The sequence below is a fragment of the Lentinus tigrinus genome, assembly GCF_003813185.1.
Source record: "Lentinus tigrinus ALCF2SS1-7 unplaced genomic scaffold L226scaffold_8, whole genome shotgun sequence".
In the NCBI taxonomy this organism is placed as follows: domain Eukaryota; kingdom Fungi; phylum Basidiomycota; class Agaricomycetes; order Polyporales; family Polyporaceae; genus Lentinus; species Lentinus tigrinus.
Window position 1 is genome coordinate 841207 of NW_027137917.1, and position 23964 is coordinate 865170.

The 23964-nt window shown below is 57.7% G+C and overlaps 9 protein-coding genes across 9 annotated transcripts; 6 read left to right on the plus strand and 3 right to left on the minus strand.

Annotated features, from left to right (window-relative positions):
• Positions 1–59: 59 nt before the first annotated feature.
• L226DRAFT_379118 (uncharacterized protein) lies at positions 60–1090 on the plus strand. The gene is made up of 2 exons (XM_067674376.1): positions 60–626; positions 682–1090. The coding sequence occupies exons 1-2, from the start codon at positions 377–379 to the stop codon at positions 1044–1046; spliced, it is 615 nt and encodes a 204-aa protein (XP_067537097.1). The 5' UTR covers positions 60–376; the 3' UTR covers positions 1047–1090.
• On the plus strand, positions 962–1792 carry L226DRAFT_379123 (uncharacterized protein). Its single transcript, XM_067674377.1, has one exon. It carries the CDS (start codon positions 1072–1074, stop codon positions 1618–1620), a length of 549 nt encoding a protein of 182 aa, XP_067537098.1. The 5' UTR covers positions 962–1071; the 3' UTR covers positions 1621–1792.
• A 917-nt stretch (positions 1793–2709) lies between these two features.
• L226DRAFT_379100 (uncharacterized protein) lies at positions 2710–3567 on the plus strand. The gene has a single exon (XM_067674375.1). The coding sequence runs from the start codon at positions 2880–2882 to the stop codon at positions 3453–3455; it is 576 nt and encodes a 191-aa protein (XP_067537099.1). The 5' UTR covers positions 2710–2879; the 3' UTR covers positions 3456–3567.
• A 3309-nt stretch (positions 3568–6876) lies between these two features.
• Positions 6877–7676, plus strand: L226DRAFT_379094 (uncharacterized protein). The gene has a single exon (XM_067674374.1). It carries the CDS (start codon positions 7051–7053, stop codon positions 7588–7590), a length of 540 nt encoding a protein of 179 aa, XP_067537100.1. The 5' UTR covers positions 6877–7050; the 3' UTR covers positions 7591–7676.
• Positions 7677–10038: 2362 nt separating this feature from the next.
• Positions 10039–10757, minus strand: L226DRAFT_522096 (Sm-like ribonucleoprotein; the record flags this gene model as incomplete). The annotated part of the gene is made up of 4 exons (XM_067678742.1): positions 10039–10205; positions 10261–10321; positions 10391–10696; positions 10755–10757. The coding sequence occupies 4 exons, from the start codon at positions 10755–10757 to the stop codon at positions 10039–10041; spliced, it is 537 nt and encodes a 178-aa protein (XP_067537101.1).
• Positions 10758–10956: 199 nt separating this feature from the next.
• On the plus strand, positions 10957–13115 carry L226DRAFT_533623 (2-nitropropane dioxygenase). The gene is made up of 7 exons (XM_067680503.1): positions 10957–11235; positions 11301–11377; positions 11430–11488; positions 11544–11586; positions 11644–11988; positions 12116–12600; positions 12686–13115. The coding sequence occupies exons 2-7, from the start codon at positions 11341–11343 to the stop codon at positions 12755–12757; spliced, it is 1041 nt and encodes a 346-aa protein (XP_067537102.1). The 5' UTR covers positions 10957–11235; positions 11301–11340; the 3' UTR covers positions 12758–13115.
• Positions 13116–13535: 420 nt separating this feature from the next.
• L226DRAFT_533624 (pyruvate carboxylase) lies at positions 13536–18834 on the minus strand. The gene is made up of 26 exons (XM_067680504.1): positions 18459–18834; positions 18296–18394; positions 18125–18237; positions 17926–18050; positions 17776–17871; positions 17282–17719; positions 16978–17225; positions 16812–16922; positions 16686–16754; positions 16153–16632; positions 16006–16088; positions 15869–15954; positions 15811–15815; positions 15547–15752; positions 15356–15492; positions 15079–15299; positions 14980–15019; positions 14886–14920; positions 14810–14827; positions 14427–14753; positions 14330–14376; positions 14119–14278; positions 13906–14068; positions 13830–13846; positions 13708–13768; positions 13536–13655 (listed from the first exon to the last, which is right to left on the minus strand). Exons 1-26 carry the CDS (start codon positions 18627–18629, stop codon positions 13609–13611), a joined length of 3603 nt encoding a protein of 1200 aa, XP_067537103.1. The 5' UTR covers positions 18630–18834; the 3' UTR covers positions 13536–13608.
• Positions 18835–19217: 383 nt separating this feature from the next.
• L226DRAFT_544912 (UDP-galactose transporter) lies at positions 19218–20804 on the minus strand (the record flags this gene model as incomplete). The annotated part of the gene is made up of 9 exons (XM_067682309.1): positions 19218–19419; positions 19473–19589; positions 19643–19788; positions 19842–20015; positions 20074–20142; positions 20196–20252; positions 20306–20503; positions 20564–20619; positions 20696–20804. 9 exons carry the CDS (start codon positions 20802–20804, stop codon positions 19218–19220), a joined length of 1128 nt encoding a protein of 375 aa, XP_067537104.1.
• A 280-nt stretch (positions 20805–21084) lies between these two features.
• L226DRAFT_505947 (uncharacterized protein) lies at positions 21085–23205 on the plus strand. The gene is made up of 5 exons (XM_067678056.1): positions 21085–21350; positions 21403–21786; positions 21992–22196; positions 22254–22622; positions 22675–23205. The coding sequence occupies exons 1-5, from the start codon at positions 21310–21312 to the stop codon at positions 23059–23061; spliced, it is 1386 nt and encodes a 461-aa protein (XP_067537105.1). The 5' UTR covers positions 21085–21309; the 3' UTR covers positions 23062–23205.
• Positions 23206–23964: the final 759 nt, after the last annotated feature.

Genomic DNA, 23964 nt, shown 5'->3' on the forward strand with positions numbered 1-23964 from the left:
GCGTCCGACCAGGATGCCGAGCCGCACGAACGTGCGGGGTACAGAGCGCGCAAGCTCCTCCTAACCGTCATCACCAGTACTAGTGGGTTGGTCAGTCCCGCTCCGAGTGTTTCTCGATCGTGTTTCATTGGCAATATCCTGGCGGCCCCTGTGTCCGACCCAGAGACCCCATTCGAATCCGAAGGCTTCGATGCCGCGGTTGTCACACAACGCCCATGGAGCGACTCCCGATAGTTCGAGCTTCGAGTCTAATGCACATGCACAGGCCTCGCTGAGCAAACAGGACCGCTGATCGCTGCGGTACTGCCTACTCAATGTCTGAGACCTGAGACCCAAGCTGACCGATGACCATGTACGCCAGTCTAGATCGTCGTACATGGTATGCATTCGCGTGAGGGCCGCTGTCAGCTCGGCACATCGGGATGTGCCTGAGCATTCAACGGACGGAAGGACAGACGGGACGGAGTGGCTGCCGAGCTCCGAAGAACCTCTTCCGCCCCAACTCGAGCTCTCCTTCCAGTGCGACTCCGGTCTTCCAAGGTTCAATGACATTCAGTGTCGCCGTACAGCGCAATCGTGGCTGCAATGGCTGGAGAGCGGACATCAGCACGTTCGACGGTGTTCTCGTGAGTCGCTCCACCACGCTTTCCCTGACCCCGCAGCTCACGACTGGTCGGGCAGACGGGACTCCCACTCATGCAGTACGAAGAACATCAGTGTCCCCGCATATGATCGCGAACGTGCACTGCGGACAGGACCCGCCCCTTCGCGCTCCCGTTGTGAAGATCAGCCACCTCCGTCCCCCATTTCGAGCGCTATATCCGTCTCCAACACTCCCAGCTGCCAGTGACAATGGAACAGGGCCATCGAACTCGGACGGGCGACTCGGAGGCAAGCTACCCTGCAGGTCCCATCGTCAATCACCACATCACCCACATCCTCGATGTCCGTCGAGCGTCGGTCAATCTTTCAAATTCACCGCCAGCCACGTAGGCTACGCCAGCGTCAGCGACCAGCTGGCGGCACTCTTGGATTGTCGGTGGTGACGACAATTGCACCCTCGAACTCAACATGACGCCCCGCCCTTGGTCCGCATGCTCGCCAGCCACACTTCCCATCCAGCAGCGTCAATGTCAATCCCCGTGGCGGCTCTCCCATTCAGGGACGGCGCGGGCGTGCGTGCGGACATGCCGAGCGACGCCAACCGCACGAACGGGCGTCATGACCGTGGGCACGGTCCTCGCCCAAAGTCTAATCGCCCCCGCTTCCCATCTCTCACCTGGTGTGCGCATGACATCCTGGCGTCTCCTGCCCCATCGCGAGCGCGGGGGCTCGGGCAGGTCCTCCGAACGGCCTAGGGCACGAAAGGCGTCGGCCACCTCCCAGCTCTCGTACAGCAGGCACCCCGTTCCCCGCATTCGCAGCTTCGCGCCTTCTGCTCCACATCCGGTGTCGAGCTCGAGGAGGAGGGTCAGGGTCCCTCGTTCCGCGCATGCGCATCGGGGTCCAGAGTCCAGACTCGAGACCTTCGAAGCATCCCGTCCGCTCGTCCGCTCCGGAGTCGGGACCCAGAAGCTCAAGCTCGCTGCATTGCGACGTCGACCAGAAGCCCGTCTTTAATGTGGCCCATTCACTACCAAGAACACCGTGCACCCACGAGACGTGCGTGGTATGCCTCCATAGATTCTAGCGACCGACAGCCCAGTCCCCGGATCTCCTTCACTTCTCATCCGACGCTACGAATGTTGCTTCCACATCTCAACTCGTACGTTCTCTTAATTAATACGAGGCCTGCTGTGATGCTCTTTACATAACCTTCGACTCACCCGACAACGCTCTGCAGTTGCCAGGCGGACCCGCACACGTCGGAGGGCCTCGCTTCTCGGTCTTTGAACCTTGTGCATAAGCGTGCATAGGCGCGGCAGCAGCATCTTTGAGGGGTTTGATCTGGGGTCTGCGGGGGCGTCCCGCTGTGTCCGAAGTGGCGAACCTCGAAGCTCTCCCACTGGTGACAGTCATCCGACGTCCGAGGCCCGTGAGTCCGTCACCAGTCTTTCCCTGTGGGCCGTAAGTGCGGTCGCACAATATTGCCTTTACTCAATAGCCCTCATGCATTCCCGGACTATGACGCACGCTCTACGACCGGACACTCACGCTGTCGGCAAGCAATCAGCGTTCAGCGTTCTGCGCGATGCTCGTTCGCACGAACGCACGCCGAGCGGGGGAGATGTGAGAACCATGCCACCGCGCGCTGATTGACAATCCCTGTTCTTCTGCCACAGCCAAGCCTGGCACTAGAAGCGCTGCTGCGGCCGAATGACGACATTGGCAGCTCGAAGGTGCGTGACTGAATGGACATGCCTGTGTGGACGGCGGGAGCGTGCACGTTGTACGGAGATGCGACGCGGAGAACCGGTGCGGTCGCGCATCTGGAAGCCACACCTCCACATACGGTGCTACGGAGCCATAAGACCGCTACATGGTCTGGACTCCGGAGGTAGGACCATGCTGGATGTCTGGCTGCTGGGGCCACGGTAGTCAAGAATGTGTCCGATGCCGGAGCTGCTGAGTCCGATGCGGCATAACAAGGATCGTATGTCGAATCTATTGCTATTTGAATCCTGGCTTGCGGTGGGCCGTCGAGGAGAATATACTAGTTTATTTGATCCTCGGACTCTCAGCAGCTCAGGAGTGGGCGGTGATGGCGGGCGCAGCGGGATTGCTCAGCATCCGAGTACACGGTGGTGGCGGGACTGGTTCTCCGAGTTTTCCGAGCTAAGTAATCGAACACCACGGACGAGACAAACCGGGAGCCAAGGCCGAGGGTGGTGGAGTAGGTTACACGCACACCGTGCTGCGTGCAGCGCCGCCGGTCAGATATGCATATCATGGTGACTGGCGGGGATGCTGTCACCGCCGCTTTCGTGTGTACAGATGGTTTACGACGTCATTGCCTCTGCAGCGGGCAACGCGGGTCGGTGTGGGCAGGGGCGCATCAGAAGACATGTTTCTCTGCGCCAGGATGCCGAACGTGGCAAAGCGGCCGCTGGGAGAGCGTCGTCCTGCTGCGAGGTCAGCTGAGGGTCTCTGATCTTACCTTCCCATATCAGGAACACATCACTTTTGTCACGCCCCAATCTCAGATACCGCCGGTTGTGCAGACGCTCGTTACCGCGAACTCCCATATTTGGACAGGATATCTGCCTTGGGGTCGGGCACTGCGCCCTGACCGCCTCTCGCGCCATATGCTCCCGTGCACGCCCGCATGGCACAGCGCCTCCATTGCACATCTGCGACTGTCTATCGTTTCGTCGGGGCGCTCGTCTCCGCCGCTACCGAGTCACCGAGCCCAACGTCTGCCACGTCCGCTGCCTCACGTCTACCTGAGGCCAGCTGAGCGCCGGACTAGTCCTCATTCCAAACATACCCATCACTGCTTCTCCCATTCCGGCTGAGAACACATCCTTGGCCGGACGCTGGCGCGACCACATCCTCCTTGACTCAGCGCCCCACCCTCGTCCCGTGCTTGCAAGCGTCCGCTGGCCAGTCGCGCCATCACCCCGACGAGCGTAGCGCTGCTGCATTTCGTGCCCCGCGAACGTCCCCAGAACACGTTCCACGTCTCGCCCCCTTCCCGCTCCGGCGACGCAGCCCTATCTCGCACCTTGACCTTTTCGGATGTCTTCTGACGAACGAGCAACCCCGGGCGGATCCTTGCCCCGCCCCTGGCAGCCCAGCGCGCCCCAGCGACCGATGAGATGCGCATATGCATTGCTCGTCCAAACTCCCGGCACCCTGGGCCATCTGATTATCTTCTCGAATTTCGTGCGCATTTTTTCTCTGATATCCAGTGCGCTACGTAGCAGCACAGATACCCCCTTATCCGCGCTGTCACGCCCGGTGTCACTCTTGGCTGCCCGCCTATGCCTGTTTTGGCTGGCCGATGGCCCGCAGGGATCGGACTCGCGCGCAGGCGAGGCCCTGAAGGCCTGATGGTTGGCGGGCCTCCTGCAACACCTTCCAAGCTGTGCATCGATATTAATGTGGCGTCTCCCAGACGCCCCCCATCACGCGAACAAGCACGGCCCAGCGACTTCCAAGTCGTTGCAGCGGCACCAGCTTGTCTCGCCAAGCCAGATTGACTGGGTAGGGAAGGCGAATCTGCATCTGAATGTACGGGGCACGGCACAGGCGCACAGGCATACGACTCACCGCGCTCACTGGAGAAGCTGAGCGCCGTGTCTGTAGTAACGTACCCTGCATGGACGTTCGTTATTGAACCCTATCAACATTCCACCGAGTCGGCCGCGCACTGCGTCACCGTCGCCCCTTCTTGAATGGCTACAACTGCTTCTAGTGTACGCAGCGAGCGGCGACGGTTCCCACCATCTGTCCGGCCCCTCGATGGCGTCGAATTCGCTAACGGCTCGGAAGATCTGCGTGCCAATTCGGGCTCACCAATCATGCCCGAAGGCATGTAATACATAACGTATTTGTTCGCAACATTCACACAATGCCTGAAAACGGATGGAAGTACTGACTCGTGGATATTGATAGCCTCGTGCCCCCGAGCGTTATGTCCCGACAGCAGTCCGCCCCCGCGCAGAATGGCGGTAGTGCACCCTTGGCACTTGGCGCACGGGTTAGACCTGCCGCGTCCACACCGAGCTCGAACTAGTCGGTGCGCAGCGGCGATCCCTACCATGGCATTGGCAAATCGCGTGGATTTGCCTCCGTCCCGAGGCCGGCGTCGCCGTGCGTCCCTGCCGAATGCGGGCGGGTCATCACGTCCCTTGCACACGTTCAGTTCACGTTCTGTTCGCCCTGAACATCGCTGGTCACGGCGGCCAGCAGGACTCGTCGGCGCCAGATGGACGCTGAGACTGGCAGCGGAACCAATTCGCCTACGGTGGGCGCAGGCCAATGTCTGTCACGCCGTCAATGCCACGCGGAATAGGCTAGCACGGTCGGGAGTGGGCACGTCCAGAGAGACCCTAGAGGCCTCTGATGCCTCCGCCTGGGATGGCTCCCGACAGGGACGGAGTACGTACAGTATGTCTGCGACTTTGTTGTGCCCAGAAACGGGCTAGCGCTGTGGCGTCGATCACTGTCCACAGCAGCCTTCCTTTTCGAGGAGCGTGACAGGCTGTCTATGTACGCTAAGCACTTAGCGCTGTCCAGGCTGCAGCGGCGCGACTCGAGCACGAACGCGGGAACGAGGCCCTCAGGCTCTCCCCTCCACTGTCCAGGTCCCGGGCCAGATCAGCATCGTCGCATCCATCACTCGAGAGCTCGCCGCACGAGACCGCCAGAATGCGATACCGCTACGCGATGCACGTCACCCACCCGGCCGCCCGCTCGAGCCGGACACTGTCACACTCGTGCACTAAGACTGTGCGCAACCTGCTCCCGCCCACCGCCGCCCGAGCGGAATCAGGGACGCAGAACGCAATCTAACAACGCCGCTTCGCTCGTCCAGAGGCGGGCACCTGCCTAACCCGGTGGCATGGTTGCCTGCCGCACCAAAGATGTCCCGACCCCGTCCATCAGATGCTTCCAAGTTCGTCATAGGACGCGTTTGCACGTTGTTTCTGATGCTCCTGGAGTCCCGCGTATGCCCTCTCAAGCCTTGCCGCGGTGACTGCTGCGGGTGCCCGGTGGCTGTTGTTTCGTTAGACCTTGAGCTCTACTTATCCGCAGCGAACATCGCTCATTAATGTCTTGTCCCTGACTGAGATCCTTCGTAAGTCCCATTCGTTATGGTCTATTTCCAACTCAATTAAAGCCATTGCAGCATCTACACTCAAAGGCCCACGACGCTCTCGTACGCCAGTCTCGGTTGCTACAAGATATTTTAGGCTTGGCGCCTTCGCATCCCTTCGCAACAGAAGTACAGGCACACACGATAGCCAATTGTTGTGATAACGAAAACATTACAAGGTGCCGCGCAACGTGTGCGTGCTTCTACTCTTGCCTCTGGCCCATGTCCACAACGGTCGGCATGCCACGCTGCACTTCTGTCGCACAAGGAAGGAGTACAACGCTTGGAGACAACGACGAGCATCGCAATCACGTCACTGGCCGCCCCGCAGGTCCAATTGTTTCGAGGTCACGACGGACACGCCAAGCGGCACGCGATGGGAAGAAGAGACGAGTCTCCGTTGCGTCGGATATACGTTTGTGCGGATGCGCAGGTGAAGTGAAGCTGGCTGGAGATGGGATGGGATGTGCTCACGATACATACAGCCAGTACTCAACGCCAAACCGGATTTGGGAGCGTGACAGCGGATGTGGGGAGATCTTCGTTGGGCGGATCGGGCGGGCGCGTGATAGTGTTTAGGACGTGCAAGATCCGCCTGCGAGCGTCTTATCTTGGTGCGCTGCTGCCGCCATGATGATGCTGTCCTGGTCGAGCTCGATTTGCGCGCAATGTCTTCCTCCCGACCGGACGCAAAACATAGGCTGTCGGTCCTCGCAAATACCGGGCAGGCGCGGCGTGGCGCACGCCAGGGACGTCGCACTCACATACCACATCCAGGACAAATGCAGTTGATAGCGTCGCAGGAGAGCAGGGACATGTTGCACGCTCCGCACAGGCCCCGCTGACGACAGGCACGCGTCCCGCCATTCGTCTTCCCCTGGTCTTCTCTTCGATGCCCACCTTCGCAGGCGTCGCGCAGGGAGACTGACGAGCCTCAGCATGCCGAGCCTAGCCGGGCACTAGAAGCCGTCGCGCAATCGCACTCCGCTGCGACTGCCTCCTTTGGGTGATCCTCGCTGCTCGTCCTCCCGCCTGCTCTGTCACGCACACAGATAATGGCCTCTCGCGACATTGCCCCCAAGTCCGCCACAAGCCCCGCCAGCTTCTCGAATACGCAGAGTGTTCGATGCACTCCCGCGAACCTTGCTGGCTCGCAAGCTGCGCACTCGCCGTGGGTGCCACGCCGTTGATTGCTCCCGCGGTTTCAATGGCAGTATCTGTCATTCTCAGCCCATGCCCCCACCTGCCCTTCCCCAGCCTTCCCTCCCCCGCCTGCCGCCGTGCGTCATATGTCACCGTCCCGACACTCTGGGACATACCGTCCTCAACTCTATCTAGCCCGACGGGGCCAGCTCTCCCTGCCTTCTCTTCTACGACTCTTCTGGCCGCCACGAACATGCCTAGCTAGCTACCTCCACAGCTCCTTCTCGGCACAACTCCTTACCCGTCCAGAGATCGACAGAACCACATTTGTCTCGCGTCACGCTCGGAACACCACCCACGTCTTCACTCTATTTGCCACGGCCGATCCTCTATATCCGTTCCCCCCACTCCGCCTGGGCATCGCAGGGTTTGGCTTCCGACTGGCCCAGCTCCACCTCGTCCGTTCTTCGCCCCCTTCCTCACTTCCTTCTCCCAACCCTTGCACGCATCTTTTCGCATCCCTGGACGTTCACCTATCAAACTCTCTCCTTCGGAAATCCTCAGGCATCGTGGAGAAGCTGCGCCAAGGCACCGTAGGTGTCCATGACAGCCCTCCCCCCGTCCTTCGTCCGGCGCGCCTTCACATCCTTGCAGGTACCCCTTGGTCTCCCGCTGACTGCTTCTAGGCGGGGCGAGGCGTTTCTGCCGCGCAAGGTGGCTAAGTGAGATATTATTAGCACGCAAGAGGTGCCGCTGAGAGGTGCGATAGTCCGAATCGTGCGTTTACTGACAGAGTCGATCGCTCTGCATCCCTACTTGCAGAGAACGTCCGCAGAGTCATAGCGGAGTCCCCGTCGGATGTCTCCGAAGTGGTTTGCCCTGCGTTTAGGCCCAGGTTCTTGCACGCCCCGTACTCTCGCCCCTGTTACAGACGCACCGCCGAGTTCATCATCGGTGGTTGGTATGGATCGACAGCCTATCCCTTCCTCCCCACCGACTCCTATGTGTAGCACTTTCTGTGATATGCAGTGTCTACGATATCAGAGTGCATGGGTGGTTCAGACAGGCCACAAAGCAACACCGACGCGCGACACGATGTATCCCGCGACGGTACCGAACTCTGTCCCCGCCGTCATCTTTATGTAAAGGCGCCGCGACCCCGCGCATTCTGGCGCCTTTCGGCGCTATCGAACTTAGCCACCGCTGAAGCACTCAGTCAAATGTCAGCTGCAGTGTACGGTGGCCACAAATCATTTGGTCTCAACATGTTTGGTGCAGAGATTCACTTCGGGCTCGCTAAACCTCAGCACCCCGTTTCACTTTCGCATAGTCATCGCGACACTGCGCAACCTTCTCCGCATGTCCCTGGCATCATGCATGGCCCACCGGCACCCGTCGTCCGCCTTGTAATCTCCCCGCCACGACCCCGATGACCGCACAGTCTGCACGTCATCATGAATCCGGAGCCAGTCCCGCTAAGTAACACTCAACCATCCAGACGTTCATTGCAGTGATTGCGCGACTTCGTCCTGTGTATGTAACCGCGTCGGAGATGCAGCACCCGATGCGCCCACCCACCCGCCTCAGAGTCCAGCTTTCCGTCTTCTAGTGTGCCGCGGAAGCTGATAAGCACTCGCGTTCTCGAGGGCGCGCACACGCAGCAGCGGAGAACGCACCCCCCCCCGAATCCGCGTCGCGCGTTCTCCCATCAAACCACTCGAGCCGCACGACGTCATAGGCACTCTCCCGACCCAGATTCTCCCGCGCGAGCTGCCCTCTTCGGCGCGTGCGTTCCCACAGCAGGCGTGACGGCTCCCGTCCCAACGTGTTCTAGCGCAGGGTGCGCGGGACCGAAGGGGCGGGGTCAGTGTGGCCGAGTACTGGGGACGGGGGGCACATCATCAGGTAATCAGCGGTGCCCGAGGGTGGTGGGGCAAGGGCGAGACGACGGATGTACAATCTTGTCCAGGAACCGAGACCTCGACAGTATGCAGGAGAGCATGGTGACGAGGTTGGTACAAAGTCTGTAGAAAGCAAGAGTGAACGGTGCAGCAGCTCGGTCGAGAGGCAGATGGCATGGCGTTGATGTGGCTGCCAACAGTACGCCCCAGTAGGTCTTTCTGACGTTTACTTGTACGATGATCGATCACGGCCGCTCGACGACGTAGGCAGGGTTGCTTGTACAGTACAGGCTGCCCGGATATATTGAATACGGGCGTTGTAAAACATGCTTAACGACATTCTGCTCGCTGACCAGGACACAACAAGTCAGCGCTGCCCACAATCGGAGGTGTCACCAGGAACGTGCACGTACGAGTTCCATAGGACCATAGCCATGTCAGGCACGAGTGCTCGTTTCACTCTGCGGTATGTACCCTTCCATCATGCTTTCCCCTGCCTCGTGTTCTATGCTAGCACTGATCGACCCTCTCTGATGTGGGACTCTCGCAGGAGCATCACGAGCAGACAGCTGTCACAATACTAGTATCATCGCGGGAGGCCAACGAGCCGTTCCTGGGAGCACGACTGCCATTCCGGAGAACAAGAAACCAGATCCAATATGGGATGAGCAGGAACCTGGATGGAGCTCATACTTCGACGTCAACGCGTCACCTCCCATTGCCCTCGCCGCAGAACGTGATATTCGTGACGCGTTGGCAATGCATCGCTGGTGGAACACAGATACGCCACCAAATTCCGTGCTGACTGCAATTCTGATAGACACGCTCGACAACGGTCTCTGTCCTGAAGTGCACCGTAGTCGTCATCCGTCATCCACATTCGGGTCACGAGCATATTGATTCCAACACAGACCTACAACTCGACATACCAACCTTCGGACTTATGCCTACCGCAGTTTCAAGCGACAGCACCTCGCCTCCGACGCTCGCGCAGAACGGAATCCGCATCCACTAGCAGCGATATATACCAGATAGGTCGGTCGGTCGTGATTGGTCTTGGCCTGCGTGTCAGTGGCAGCGGGGATAGCATCGACAAAGAGACAACAAAGGAACAAAAGTACAACGCCTGCGATTGGCTCCGATGGTACAAGGTTTTACTGCGGGGGTGGCTGGAATCTAGATATCACGCGACGGTGAGTTCATGCAAAAACTTGCGCAAGACAGGGGCAATACTTACCCTGGGGGAGGACCGCCAAAACCAGGAGGAGGAGGGAAGGGCATTCCCGGAGGGCCACCAGGGAAGCCTGGAGGGCGGAATCCTGGGGGAGGGACGCCAGGAGCGCCAGGCATACCGGGAGGCGCGAAGGGCATGGGGGGTCTTGCGATACCGGCGGGACCGCCTGTGGACTGCATTTAACATCGACGGCACACAAGTGGGTACGACATGGGACTCACCAGGAGGGAACATGCCCATCCCACGACCAGCAGGTGCTCCTCTTCCTGGACCGAGCGGCAGCTACAAAACACGATGCCACAGCCTCCATGAGGAGTTTGTTCGGCAGAGAAACACGCAAGAAACACGCACCGCGTTCTTCTTGTCATCGTCCGTCGCTGGCGGGGGACCCTCCACGCTCAAGCTGACGACAGTCTCGCCACGGAGAATAACCAAGCCAAGCGTCCGCTTCATCTCCTGCATCGGGCCTGCCTCCGTCTCTCCGGGCTTCTTCTTTGGCCTTACACGGCGGAACTCTTCACATTCGGCGAGTACGAGGTTCATGTGGCGGTCAAAGGCGAGCATCTGGCCGACAAACGCGCGACCGTCGTTGATCGTAACTTTGAGCCTCCAGTTTATGAGGCTGAGCATCTTGCCGCCCTTGGACTTTGGCGGAGGCTGCAAAAATGTGTGTGAGCTTCCATGCTGGATGTCAGAGACGCGAGCTCGAGCCTACCATGGTGGGCGATGGCTTTTGGGGGGCGAGGGAGGCAGCGTGCGCAAGGCTGAGGACGATGAGCGCGAGGTGCAGCTACCACGCACCAAACACAGCCAAACACATCCTTGGCGCCATGGGCGCTACACGTGACCCTGACGCTTGGCCAAGAACTTCAAGTTGGTGACTCTCGGAAGGCAACACGATCGCCGTGCTCGAGCTCACGTATGTCGTTTCCTGCAAACGTGCCAATCGCTATATCATATGGCCGCTCGAAGACTCGTCACTGCCTTTCTTTCGGCCGAAACATGAGACCGCATATGATCAATCCTCCTCCAGACGTGCGTCTCTCGTTCTGACTCCTCCCCGAGCCTCCTCACCGGATGTCCGTTCGAGGCGTTAACGTTCCATACAAACCCCCTTATACACCTTCGGCTCAATTCGGGGGCTTGAAGTGTTCTCCATCGGCCTTAATCCGATGCTGCATATTCAGATGCGCGCCGTTCGTTCTTGAGATCGCATATAATGGGGGTCTGCAGGCTTATATGGACTCGCCACCGTCCGCAGGACTCGCACTGCAGTATACACAGTCCACCACACAAACACCATGCAAGCCGTAAAGACCAGCTTGACCCGCCTGCTCGGTGCGTAGCGACCGCGATTCCTCTCCAGATAGTTAACGTATGGACTGCTCAGGCATCAGGGTCCCAGTCATATGTGGCGCCATGGCGGGCGGCTCATCCGCTCGACTTGTCGTAAGTCTACACGTAACAATGCAAGGTCATGCCACCCGCTCACCGTATCCTCTAGGTCGAGGTGGCCCGGGGCGGAGGTTTCGGTGTCATAGGCGGAGGTACGCCTCCTCTCGTCTCCATCGCGGCTTGATGTGACATTTGATCTATACATACAGCCTTCATTCCGCCTGAAAAGCTGCGTGAGGAGCTCGCCTTCGTCCGGGACAGCTTCCCCGACCTGGGGCAAAAGCCGCTCCCAATCGGAGTCGGGTTTATAGCGTGGCTCCTCGATACGAAGGAGGAGGCCGCGAAGCAGCTCATCGACGTCGTTGTCGAGTCCAACGTCGAGGCTCTCTGGTTCGCATTCGGCAATGACGTCTACCGCTGGGTGCAGTATGCCCGGACCTCACCCGCAGGCGCAAGCTCCACCCGCAAGCCGCTCATCTTCGTGCAGGTTACCTCCGTGCAAGAGGCGCTCCTTGCGGCGAAGGAGTGGAAGGCAGACGTGATCGTCGCCCAAGGTTCGTTTCTAAAATCCAAGTCAAGTCACCGTCTGCGCATCGCACAATCGGGGCCATCTCCGGATCCCGGATAAGCCTGTCGTGTCCCCTGCCCTTCGCATGTTCTCACCCAGCCAATGACTTCTAGGGAACGACGCTGGTGGTCACGGGGGTGCCTCGACCCCCAGCACCTTCACGCTGGTGTCCGAGATTCTGGCTGCCCTTCCGGGCGATAACGCGCCTCCCGTGCTCGCCGCAGGAGGCATTGCGAACGGCACTCAAGTCGCCGCTTACCTGACCCTCGGTGCGGCCGGCGCCGTCCTGGGCACTCGCTTCTTGCTCACGCCTGAAAGCTTGTACTCCGACGCGCAGAAGGCCGCGCTTCTCGCCGCCAACTCCGGCTCGACCCTCCGAACGCTCGCCCTGGATTACGCACGGGGAACGTATGGTTGGCCGAAGGGCATCGACGGGCGCGGTATCCGCAACAAGATCGTCGACGACATTGAGGCGGGCATACCCCATGAGACGGTGCGGGAGAAGCTGGCCAAGGGGAAACAAGAAGGGGACGCGAACTACATGGTGACATGGAGTGGGACAGGCGTGGGGCTCATGCACGAGATCAAGCCGGCAAAGGTGAGCAAGAGGTGCAATCGTGTGTTGCGCCTGCGTGCCGTGTTCGATCGACAGACTGATTGACTCGACTGCTTGCGCAAACCAGGATGTGATGGCGGAGTTGCACACGGACATCGTGCGGCAGCTGCAACGATCACAGAGTCTCTTGCAACATTGAGTCCGGAGCCTGACCTGTGGACGTGGAACAATATCGCCAAAAGGAACGCTTGCCAGACGGATGACAGGACATGTTGTTGTACATTTAGCTTATCATTCCCAAACCGGCTCATATCCAAGTCTTGTCACGCCCCTGGGAGCGAGCCTTGAACGCCTCAAGCATTCAAGACCCGACAACGTCCAATGCCATGGCCCGGGACTGCGAGTGGTGGCGGCGGTTACAGTTCAAGGCGATGCGTCAATCCACCGCTTCTTCCGCGCAGCGCAGCGACGCTTCTACCGCCGGCATGGGAGTGGCTTGCGCATTACGTCCTCCATCGCCATCCCAAGCAGCACTTGAAGCTTGAAAAACGAGCGGGCGGCCCCAAGTATGGTCCTCCCCGTGTGCACGTGAGCGCTGCGTCTACAACTCTACGTGACCGTAGCTGCGCGCAGTGGAGCGGCTGCTCCTTCGCCGCTGTCCAACTCGGCAATTCTGTGGGGGTCAATGTCGTCGGACCAGGATCCGTATTACGAGCATGAGAAGCACGGGATCGAGAATAAGGGCGGCGGCGAAGCCATTTTCCACTCTTGTGACCAGTCCACCGTGCGGCATTGGGATCCGAAACATCCACTGACCGGCGATGAAGTCAAGCCTTGACGGTGGGAAGCATAGGCATCCAGGGACCACCGGCTTTCGGGACGTTCGCCCGCAAGGCGGAGGCACCCATCGAAAGAGAGTTGCACACATGACCACCGGCCACGGGAAAGAGACGTCTGGATCTATTTATGACAAGTGTTTCGGCTTCTAACGTACTCATACACATCGTACGATGCTTGCAATAACCAAATCAGAAAAACAAAGCAGGCAGCTTAATGCACAATCTCCACGACCAAGTCGCCCTGGTTGATCGAGTCGCCTGGGGTAGCCAAGATCAGTTACCGGAAGGTCTGCGTCATCGAAGAGCTTACCTTCTTGCACGGTGACACGCTTGATGTGCCCAGAAACGGGAGCAGTAACACTAGACTCCATCTGTGAAGAGAAATGAAATCAGACACCACTCGCTTCCGATCACAGGGTGCGCAACGCATACCTTCATCGCGCTCATCACTGGTGGTTGTAATCCTGCGTCAGCAACTTGCAGACTTCCACACGCGCATGTCACTTACCGCAGACCGGGTCGCCCTTCTTGATCTCAGCGCCCTCCTTGACGCGGACTTCCACAACGACGCCGGACATGGGCGCACCCACAGAGCCAGGATCATTCGTGGCCTTCTCGCGAGAGACGGTCTCGACCGCAGAGTTCTTGTCCTCCACAGACACGGCGCGAATCTGACACACCATCAGATACGCTAACTGGGCGTGAACATATTGTTGCATACCTCGCCGTTGACCTCGAACCAGACATCGCGCTGAGCACGACCCTCGATGACAGGGCCGACTGCCATGAGACGGATGATGAGGGTCTTGCCCTTCTCAATGTCCATCATCATCTCCTTGCCGATATCTGGACGGGCAAGGAAGTAGCGCGTGGGCACGACGCTGCAATACGCTTTAGGTCAGGCGGCAGATGACTATGCAAGGGCTACACACCTCAGATCACCGTACTTCTCGACGAAGCCCTGGTACTCCTCGAAGACCTAGAACACCGTGTGAGAACCCCTCCTCGAACCGCGTGGCATATACCTACCTTCGGGTACATGACATACGACGTGACATCTGAGTCCGTGATGTGCTTGCCGAACTTGCTACGAAGTTCCGCCTTGACCTTCTTGAACTCGATAGGCGCAAGTCCCATTCCAGGCCTGCCGTCAATCCTCGGCTTGTTACGGATGATCTTGCTGCGAAGGGGCTCAGGGAACCCGCCGACGGGCTGCCCAAGGTATCCCTGGAAGAACTCGACGACCGAGGATGGGAAGTCGAGCTGGTCTGCGCGTTCGAGGACGTCCTCCTTCGAGAACCCGTTCTGGACCATCCATTGTGCGAAGTCACCGACGACCTTCGACGAGGGCGTGACCTACGTAATGGTAAGGTTGTAAGTCCCTCAACCGACCCTGGTTGAAAAGGGTTCACCTTAATGATATCTCCACACTGTCGGGCAGTATCATCAGAATCAGAGCGCTGAGAAGGTTTACATGGAAATACTCACGAGCTCATTCGCCTCGATGTACTTCTTCTTGACCTCTGTAGCCCGAGCATCAGCTTCTCTTCTCTTCGATTCCAGGGCGGGGGTGCTAACTCACCAGACCATTGAGTTCCGAGTCCGAGCTGAGCCGCTTGGAACTAGATGCAACCCCATTTCGTCAAGGCACGACCATCGGAAAAGTCGCATCGACCCTTACCATCAGGTTCGTGTACTGGCCACCAGGCATCTCGTGGTCGAAGACACTGGAGTCTGACGCACGGACGTTCGCCTCGAAGCACGAATAGAGCATCCGTACTTGGGTCCAGTACATGTTGAGTGCCTGGATATCCTCATAGCGAATACCAGTGCCGAGGTTGGTCTGCTCGAGCGCGCTGCAAACAGCGCCCATCGGTGGCTGCGAGGTGAGACCGGACATGCCTATCAAGGAGAAGTTATTGGCATCTCGGAACGACAAGCTTTTCTGATGTTCTTACTGTCAATGGCGACGTCAACAACATCGGCACCCGCAGCGGCGGCAGCAAGCATGCTGGCGGTGGAGATACCGGCGGTATCGTGCGAGTGGACATGGATGGGAAGGTCGGGGTACCTCTTCCTGATCGCGCCGATGAGCCTAGAGGGCGAGAAGGTCAATATACGTATGTTACACGACCAGGACAAGACCCACAAGGTAGCAGATTGAGGCTTCAGCAAACCAGCCATGTCTTTGATACCGAGCACGTGGATGCCCTCCTGCACAAGCTGATCGACGAAATCGAGATAGTATTGCAGAGTGTACTTGGTCTTCTTCGGGTTGGCAACGTCGCCGGTGTAGCAAACGACGGCTTCGCAAACACCGCCAGCTTTCTTGGCAGCATCGATACCGAGCTTCATCTGTGGGCGGAGGAAGATGAGTACACCATGATTGATTGCGATAATCTGCTTTACGAACGTTCTCTGGAAACAGAGATGAGAGATTCAATCAACGTATACGAAGGAACCGGACCTACCGATGTAGTTCAAAGAGTCAAAGACACGGAAGATATCCAGACCATTCTCCACAGCCTTCTTGGAGAAGTCGTAGATAGCGTTGTCACTGAAGGCGGGTCAACATGACTCTGCAAGAAGCAACGTCTGGATCACTCACGGGTAGCTCGTATAGCCGACACCGTTCGCACCACGGACGAGGGCCTGGAGGGGAATGTTCGGAACGAGCTTTCGCAACGTACGCTATGTCCATGCCGCTGATCGTTAGCACCAGCTAGGAGGGTACACTACGATGAGAGCAACATACCAGACGCTCCCAAGGGTCCTCGTACAAGAATCGCATGGCGACGTCGAAGGTGGCACCGCCCCAGCACTCCAGACTGTATGCGTTCGCAAGAGCGTAGCTGGTCTCCTTCGCGATGTTGACCATGTCGATCGTGCGCAGACGGGTCGCGAGGAGGGACTGGTGGGCGTCACGCCAGGTCGTGTCCATGATGAGCACGCCAGGGTACTCTCGGACGGCCTTCGCAAACGCCTCGGGGCCCTTCTCAACGATGATGTTGCGCCAGCCGACTTCGCAAGGGAAGGACGTGTCGAGCGGGGGTCCATTGGGGTCCTCGCGGTTGACAAGCTTGGGGACGACGATCTCCTCCTTCAGGCCAGGTTCACCCTGCTGGCCCTTGATCGAAGAGCCGTTGACTGCGAGGTCTCCGAGGTATGCAAGCAGCTTCTGCGCACGGTTCTGGCTCTGAACCAGCTTAAAGAGCTCAGGCGTGTCATCGATGAACTGTTTCGTGCATGTTAGCAGGGCTTATACGTATTCGGGTTTGCTGGACTCACAGTCGTCCAGGTCTTGCCACCGATGAAGACATCGTGCGTGAGCAGACGGAACAAGAACGGAATGTTCGTCTGCGGAACAATGTGAGTACAGGTGATGTTCGCTGTGATGCCGTAGAGAACACATACCTTGACGCCACGAATACGGAACTCCACAAGTGCACGAAGCATCTTACGGCGAGCTACCTCGTAGGTCGTACCACTGACGGTCACCTTGACGAGCAGACTATCATAGTGCGGCTGAAAGGTAATCACGTTCATGCCATGTGCGCGCATTGTCTCATATAACACCTACAGTGATCTGTGCTCCAGCAAAGCCGGAGCTAGCATCGAGGCGAACACCGTTGCCACCAGCACTACGGTACACCTCGATCTTACCCGTGTCTGGCTGGAAGTTTTGCGACGCATCCTCAGTCGTCACACGGCATTGGATAGCAAAGCCGCGCTTCGTGATGGCCTCTTGAGTAAGGCCGAGCTGAGGCAAAGTTGCACCTGCAGCAATCTGGATCTGAGCAGCGACGATGTCGATACCAGTGATTTCCTCTGGTTGGAGATGAGTCGTGTATCCATTGTCATCAAGACTGCTAAGAGATAATTACCGGTAATGGTGTGCTCGACCTGGATACGGGGGTTGATCTCAATGAAGTAATGCCTTCCCATTTGGTCGACCAAGAATTCAGCAGTTCCGGCGTTCCTGTAGCCGACGCTCTTCGCCAGCTTGATCGCATCCGCAAGGATAGCCCTGCGGACCTCCTCAGGAAGGTGAGTCGCCGGAGCAACTTCAACGACCTTTTGGTGACGACGCTGAACTGAACAGTCACGCTCGAAGAGATGAACCGTGTTGCCAACCGCATCGGCAAGGATCTGTACCTCGATATGGCGTGGGCGCTCCAGGAACCGTTCGATGAAGACAGTACCATCGCCGAATGCAGACTTGGCCTCGGAGACGGCGCGTTGAAACGCGTCCTCAAAGTCTGCCTGCTCACGAACAACACGCATGCCACGACCACCACCACCCATGGCAGCCTTGATGATGACTGTATAAATGCCTCAGGTCAGGTGACCGTGACGGACAGGATGCACAAAGACGTACCGGGGAATCCATATTCCTTGATGAAGGCATCGGCCTCGGTCCAAGTTCCGACAGGACCAGGAGTCCCAGGGACGACGGGAACGCCGACCTTTATGGCTGTCAGGTGGGTTCAGCGACTTCCGCACAAGTTCCGGACTTTGGGGGACTGACCGATTGTACGAGCCTTGGTTTTGTCTCCGAGCTGGTCAATGACTTCGGGGGAGGGACCAACGAAGGCGAGGCCTGCCATCTCAACCTTGCGTGCGAATTCTGCGTTCTCGGAGAGGAAACCGTATCTGCGGATGAAGGATGGGCAAGTTCCGATTCTGAGGATCACTATGTTCAGACAGGGACGGAGGAGAGCCCATACCCGGGGTGGATCATATCCACTCCATGCTCGAGGGCAATGCGGATGATATCGTCTTGAGCGAGGTATGCGCCGACGGGGGTGAGACCCTTTCCGACTTGATACGCTTCATCGGCCTGGAGGAGCGAACAAGGGTGAGAAAGAGGTGACAGGAAGACGCCGCAAAGGACGTACCTTCTGACGGTGGGCGGACAGCCGGTCCTCGAAGGAGAAGATGGCAACGGTGTGCATTGCGAGCTCATGAGCAGTGCGGAAGACACGGATGGCGATTTCCTGTAGAGGCGCCACAGCAATGAGGACTCGATGGACAGAAAGGCCAGTATAATGGTGTGCATACGCCTCGGTTGGCAACGAGAATCTTGGTGAGTGGTCCGGAGTGCCCCGCGGCCTTGCGACGCATGGTCTGGATGGAGTGGACGGGGGTGCCGGGGGCACTGGGTGTGCCGGCGAACATGGGGGCAAGCCTCGGAGGGTGGAGGGTTGCGGACGACGCTGTGGACGACGCCATGGCTGGAAGAGAACGGACGGCGCTGCTGGGGTAGTTGTGGAGGTCGTTGAGGACGGCGATGAGGACGATGGAGGAGAGAAAGAGAGAGCAGAAGCAAAATGCGGGGAACGAATAGAGACGCGTAGATAGCGGAGGGTAGATATCAAGTGATCTGGTATGATCTCATAGATCAGATTCAGTATTCTGCGCGTCGGGGCACGCCGTCCGAACCTAATTCCGCACGTCTCCCCCGCCGTCCCCGCTGTTATATCCCCAGCCCGGCGTTACTGCGGGCCTTCCGCTAACCCCCACTGCAGGCCCTGCTCGTGCCAAGTCGCGCCAACTAACCGCTGCACACGAGAAAGCCAAGGGCGTGTGTCTATCACCATCGCCATGGCGCAACTTCTCGCTATCGTACGTTGGCACCCGGTAGCCAGCGCCGCACCTTCGCGATTCGCCGCCTTCGGAGTCTATGTACCCGGTCTCCACATTGGCGCGGGCTTGGCCCCTTGTCGCACGCCCAAGACCGAGATGTGCATTCTACCTTGGTATCACAGATACAACTTGCGCTGCTGCGCGTCGTCGACTGTCACTAGAGGCCCCTCCGCATCACGACGCCCTATTCGCCAGTGGAATCACGCTTTGCTGAGCCGCCGTCTCCGCCTTCTTCTGGTTGTTCTTTGCCACCGCGTACACAAGTCCGGCGAAGAACCCGACCCCGACCGCAGTCACCGATCCAAACGTGACTGCGTCCCCAAAGAAGATCATTCCCGACGCCGCCACCGGCAGCTTGTTCAGCGCACCGACCATGCTAAGCCGTCACATCAGCCATCGGTATCAGAACAGGCAGCGATGGATACTAACCTGTAAGTCGTGCTGCTCGTTGCTCGGATACACCATGCAGTCGTGTACGAGATACCCACCGCTGCGGCGCCAGAGAACGCGATCGCGAACAGCAAGAAATTCCGCGTCTCGGGCGGGCTGTCATCCGGTCTTGTCAGTTTCGATCGTACGGCAAAACTATGGATGCGTACAAGTTGCCGTTCAGGTTGTCATGGCCCCAGTCTTCTGCAATGATTGACGCAACTGCAAGGACCGGGATGGAGAGCAGGTTGTTGTAGAACATCGTGTCCCAATCAGAAAACCCGGTTCCCTTGATCCGCTTCCTCATTGTCAAAACCTGCAGGCCTTCTCAATCATCGGAGCGTCTCAGTGGAAGCAGTGCGCACATACGTATGCAGCGCTCGTAGCACAGTTCATGAACATCCAGAAATAGCCGACGTTCAACTTGGATACAACGCCCGTGACGGAGGCCATACCGCTGGCCGCCGCTTCAGCGACAGCAGGGTCGCCAACCGTGAGCGCCTCGCTGATGTCTGCCCATGCCGCAATCACGGAAGAGGCGACCTGGGTTACATCCCACAGTGAGTGGTCAGGGCGGACCGTCATTAACATCATTGCTCACCATCAGAATGAAGGAAACTAGGGTAAGGCCCGTAACGCGCCCGCCAAACCAGATAACTTCCCCATAAGCCTGCATCAACCAAACTCAATCAACAGTTCATCTTGGGGAGTGTGGTGTCTCACAATGAGGATGATGGTCAAGTTCTTGAAGATTGTGTATACAGGTATGCTAAGGTATTGCTGTTTGATGGGTCAAACCTCAGTGAAAGTGCCCGAATTGATGAGAACCGTACCAGACTTTTGGACCCCGTGTATATCACGCCTACGAGCATAACGCTGATAGGGAACCACATCTTCGCGTCTTTCGTGTCGAAGTCACGGAATGAAATGATTCCCAACGTCTTCACGGTCACAACACATGCAACACAGACGGAAGACTGGATGCATAGCAGGAGGAAATTCATATTGAAGTTGTGTCCTGACACGACGAACTTCACGTCATAAGCACCGATGCGTCAGACGGTGACTAGCGAACAGTACAGACAGCATACCTTGTTCACGACCGTCATCAGGATCGAGGCCATGCAATAACATACAACGGGTGCGACTACGCGGCATGAATTCGCGGAGGTTCAGTTAGCGTGCAGGAAGGCTTGGTAGGACACGGTGGACGATATGCGCACCCGTAGAGGCCACATTGTTATGAGAGCTCCCGGACCCCGTGGCAAGAGCCTTCTTAATCTCGGCGACGTCTTCTTCTCCCTTCGAGGAGGAGTGCCTCCTGTCGGCCATCTTCTAGTAGACTTGTTCGATTCCGAAAGCAAGAGCGAGAGCCTGAGAGTGTCAACGCTTGTGAGAGTGAGATAGCGGAGCTGGTGTACAGTCTATATTCGAAGTCGGACAGAGTTCCAGTATTATCACCGAGTCTAACCGGGGTCGAAGAGTAAAGTGGTAGTAAAGAGCGGACGGAAGACGGCTGAAGGAGTGGGACAGAACAAGCGACAGATCTCGTTGGCGCAGTAGCGCGACCAAGAGAGGAAAGAAGCGCCCATAATGCTTCCCGCTTGGCCTTCCCCTTCCCCGCAACTCAATCTCAAAGTGGTACGACGGAGGAAGTATACCCCTCTCTTTTTCGCCTATCTCCTCTCTCCACAACTACTATCTGGCCTCTGGCGACACCGAAGCTAGCCAGTCACAGCGACTGATTATACCCCCCTACGGGCCTAGCGCGGCGTCCAGTTTGACAGCCCACGCGAACGCTTTATCTACTGGTCAGCAGCGATAACATAGAAACGAAATGTCCAAGGGCCTTGCGATAGTTGTTACGGGGGCAAACGGGTAAGTGCATAGGCCTCGTAAACAAACATCAATCACTGACGCGCCGGTGTAGGGGTGTTGGCTTCGGCATCTGCCACCGTCTGCTCGTCCAGCTCTCCGCTCCGAGCCCTCCAGACGCGCAGCCTTATTTCAAGCTTGAGGTTCCCGGTACGACCTACGCAAATGCGGGCGGGAACACAGGGATCGTCGATGAATACACGTTCGACCCGGACGCGGGCGTAACCATCATCATGGCCTGCAGGGACCCGAAGCGCGCGGCGGATGCACGGACGCGGCTCTACGGACTCTTGGACGAATACATCTCGAAGCTGAAGTTGGGCTCGGAGGAGGAGAAGTATGCACGCAGATTCAGGAAGAACGCGAGACTTGAGCTGGAGGTGCTCGACCTGTCCTCGGTGCGGAGTGTACTGGAGTTTGGCAAGACCGTGTCACAAAAGTGAGTGTTCCTCTTTCCGTGACGAGTATCTGTCTATCGCATACTTTGTGATAGTGTAAACCGATGCTGCCAATGCTTGGGACACTGGTGCTCGACCCGCTCGCGTGAATGACTGAGTTCATGAGGAGAGGGCACGAGAGACGCTGTCCTGTCTCGACATACAGTACTATTTGGCATGATACTTGGCTAACATGTCCGCGCATAGGTACGAATATCTATCACATCTAATCTTCAACGCTGGTACCGCGACGTACAGCCACCTCGACATTTTGGGCTTTACGTGGGACTTGTTGCGATACCCTATATACGCCTGCCAACATCCACGTCGCAATATCCAAGTGAACGGTGTACTGAGCAAGGACAACCTTGGGTACACATGGCAATGCAATGTCTTTGGGCATTACGTTCTGGTATGTCCGTTCCCCTTGTGTTCTCGTCACTCTCACTCACTCATGTTTCCGAACTAGTACCGTTCTGTGCAACATCTTCTCCTCGCATACGCCCAGAAGTCTGGCTCGTCAGCACGCGTGCTATGGATGTCTTCGCTTGACGCAGAGCCCGAATTCGACCCGAAGGACGACTGGCAACTTACGAAGACGATGCACTCGTACCAAGCCTCCAAGTTCCAAATAGAGCTTATCGCTGCTGAACTGGAGAGACGAACCCTCGAGGCACAGGAGACCGGTCGTGTCTCGAGTATGTCTGAGCTGGTCGCGCCGCATGGCGAGATTCACCATCTCGTCGTCAGCCCTGGTATCATCGCAACGAATATGAGCTCACTACTCAACATCCCTATACCTGGCTGGCGGTGGCTGATGCTCGCAGCCTTCTTCTTGGTACGTGTTGTATACCACGGCCATGGGCCACGCTCATCCGTCTCCTTGCCAGGTCCGACTGCTAGGCTCGACGCATATCCTCATGTCGCTCTATGCCGCTGCCGTCTCTGCAGTGCACCTCGCACTCGTCCCTCTACGTGCGGTCCCGACAGTCAAAAACTGTCCCCGTCTCTCGCCCACTGACGTCGGATACCCCTTCTGGCATTCTTACCACGGGCAAACGGCTTCTACAGTGCAGCTCCTTCGCTTCGGGTCGGAAAACGACAGATGGGGGAATGATCGACCAGGTGTGACCGCGGTGCCCGTGTGGGAAGAACATCCAAGTGCGGGCGAGGTGTTGCTCGAGAGGTTTGAGAGGCTGTATGAGGCATTTGATATGGCCGAGGCGGCGAGAGGAGTGACGGGAAACAGCAAGGCGAGCAACGGGTGGGTAGCTTAGGTCTTTGATTGCTGAATTTCGGATACTGGCTTTCGGTTGCCGCAACAGACGTTTCTTCACTTCGTGCGTGGAACTGTAGCTTTGTCTTTACACGAGACCCCAGTGTGAGCCTAAGTAGTATGTATTGACAACCAGTTGAGGGCCTTACTTCGCGGGCGCCAGATGTCCACGTGGTGGGCACGTGGAAGCTCCCGCCCCATATATATTCGGTCGTCGCGCGCGCATTTTTCTCTTGTGTTCGCTCACAGCTGCAACGCGTCGACGGCCTTTATGCAGTCCCAGAAACCACGCAGACTACAGTGAGTAACCATTCAGACTTCTCTCGATGATGAGAACGCTGCCGCCCCAGTCGTAGCTTCGGCTTTGACGAGAAGGCAGAGCATAAGCCAAACAAATTGCACCACTGATTCTTCGTATTCGTTGTCGCGTAGTCGTCGCAGTCTGCTGACTGTGGTCTTTCCAGGTGTTGATCGTTGTGACCGTTCGGTCAGATCTCATTCCGTTGGGGCTGTCAATAGTCAAGGTTCAATTGAGACGCGTCGTATACTATGATGCTGCTGGTGAGTCCTCCGTCCCATCCCTGCCAAGATTCTCTTCTTCCTCGGATGATCTCCAACCGAATGCAATTAGGAAGTGCCGTCTGAGAGCCTCTCCCTCTGGGAGATGGTCATTGTCGAGACGCGGTTCTCTGATCTCTTGTCACCTTGTTGTGTGCCTCGAGTCCGCAGTTTTACTGACCGATGTTTTCTCTCATCAGGGTCTCATATCAACGCTGAGTCCTGAGGTAAGAGCGACGCGTAGAGTATCGCCGTCGTATACTCTACATACCACGATGTTGCAGTAGATTCGCATGTACCTTCGTAGCTCATAGAGCACCCTTGGAATGGAATATTGTGTACCTCA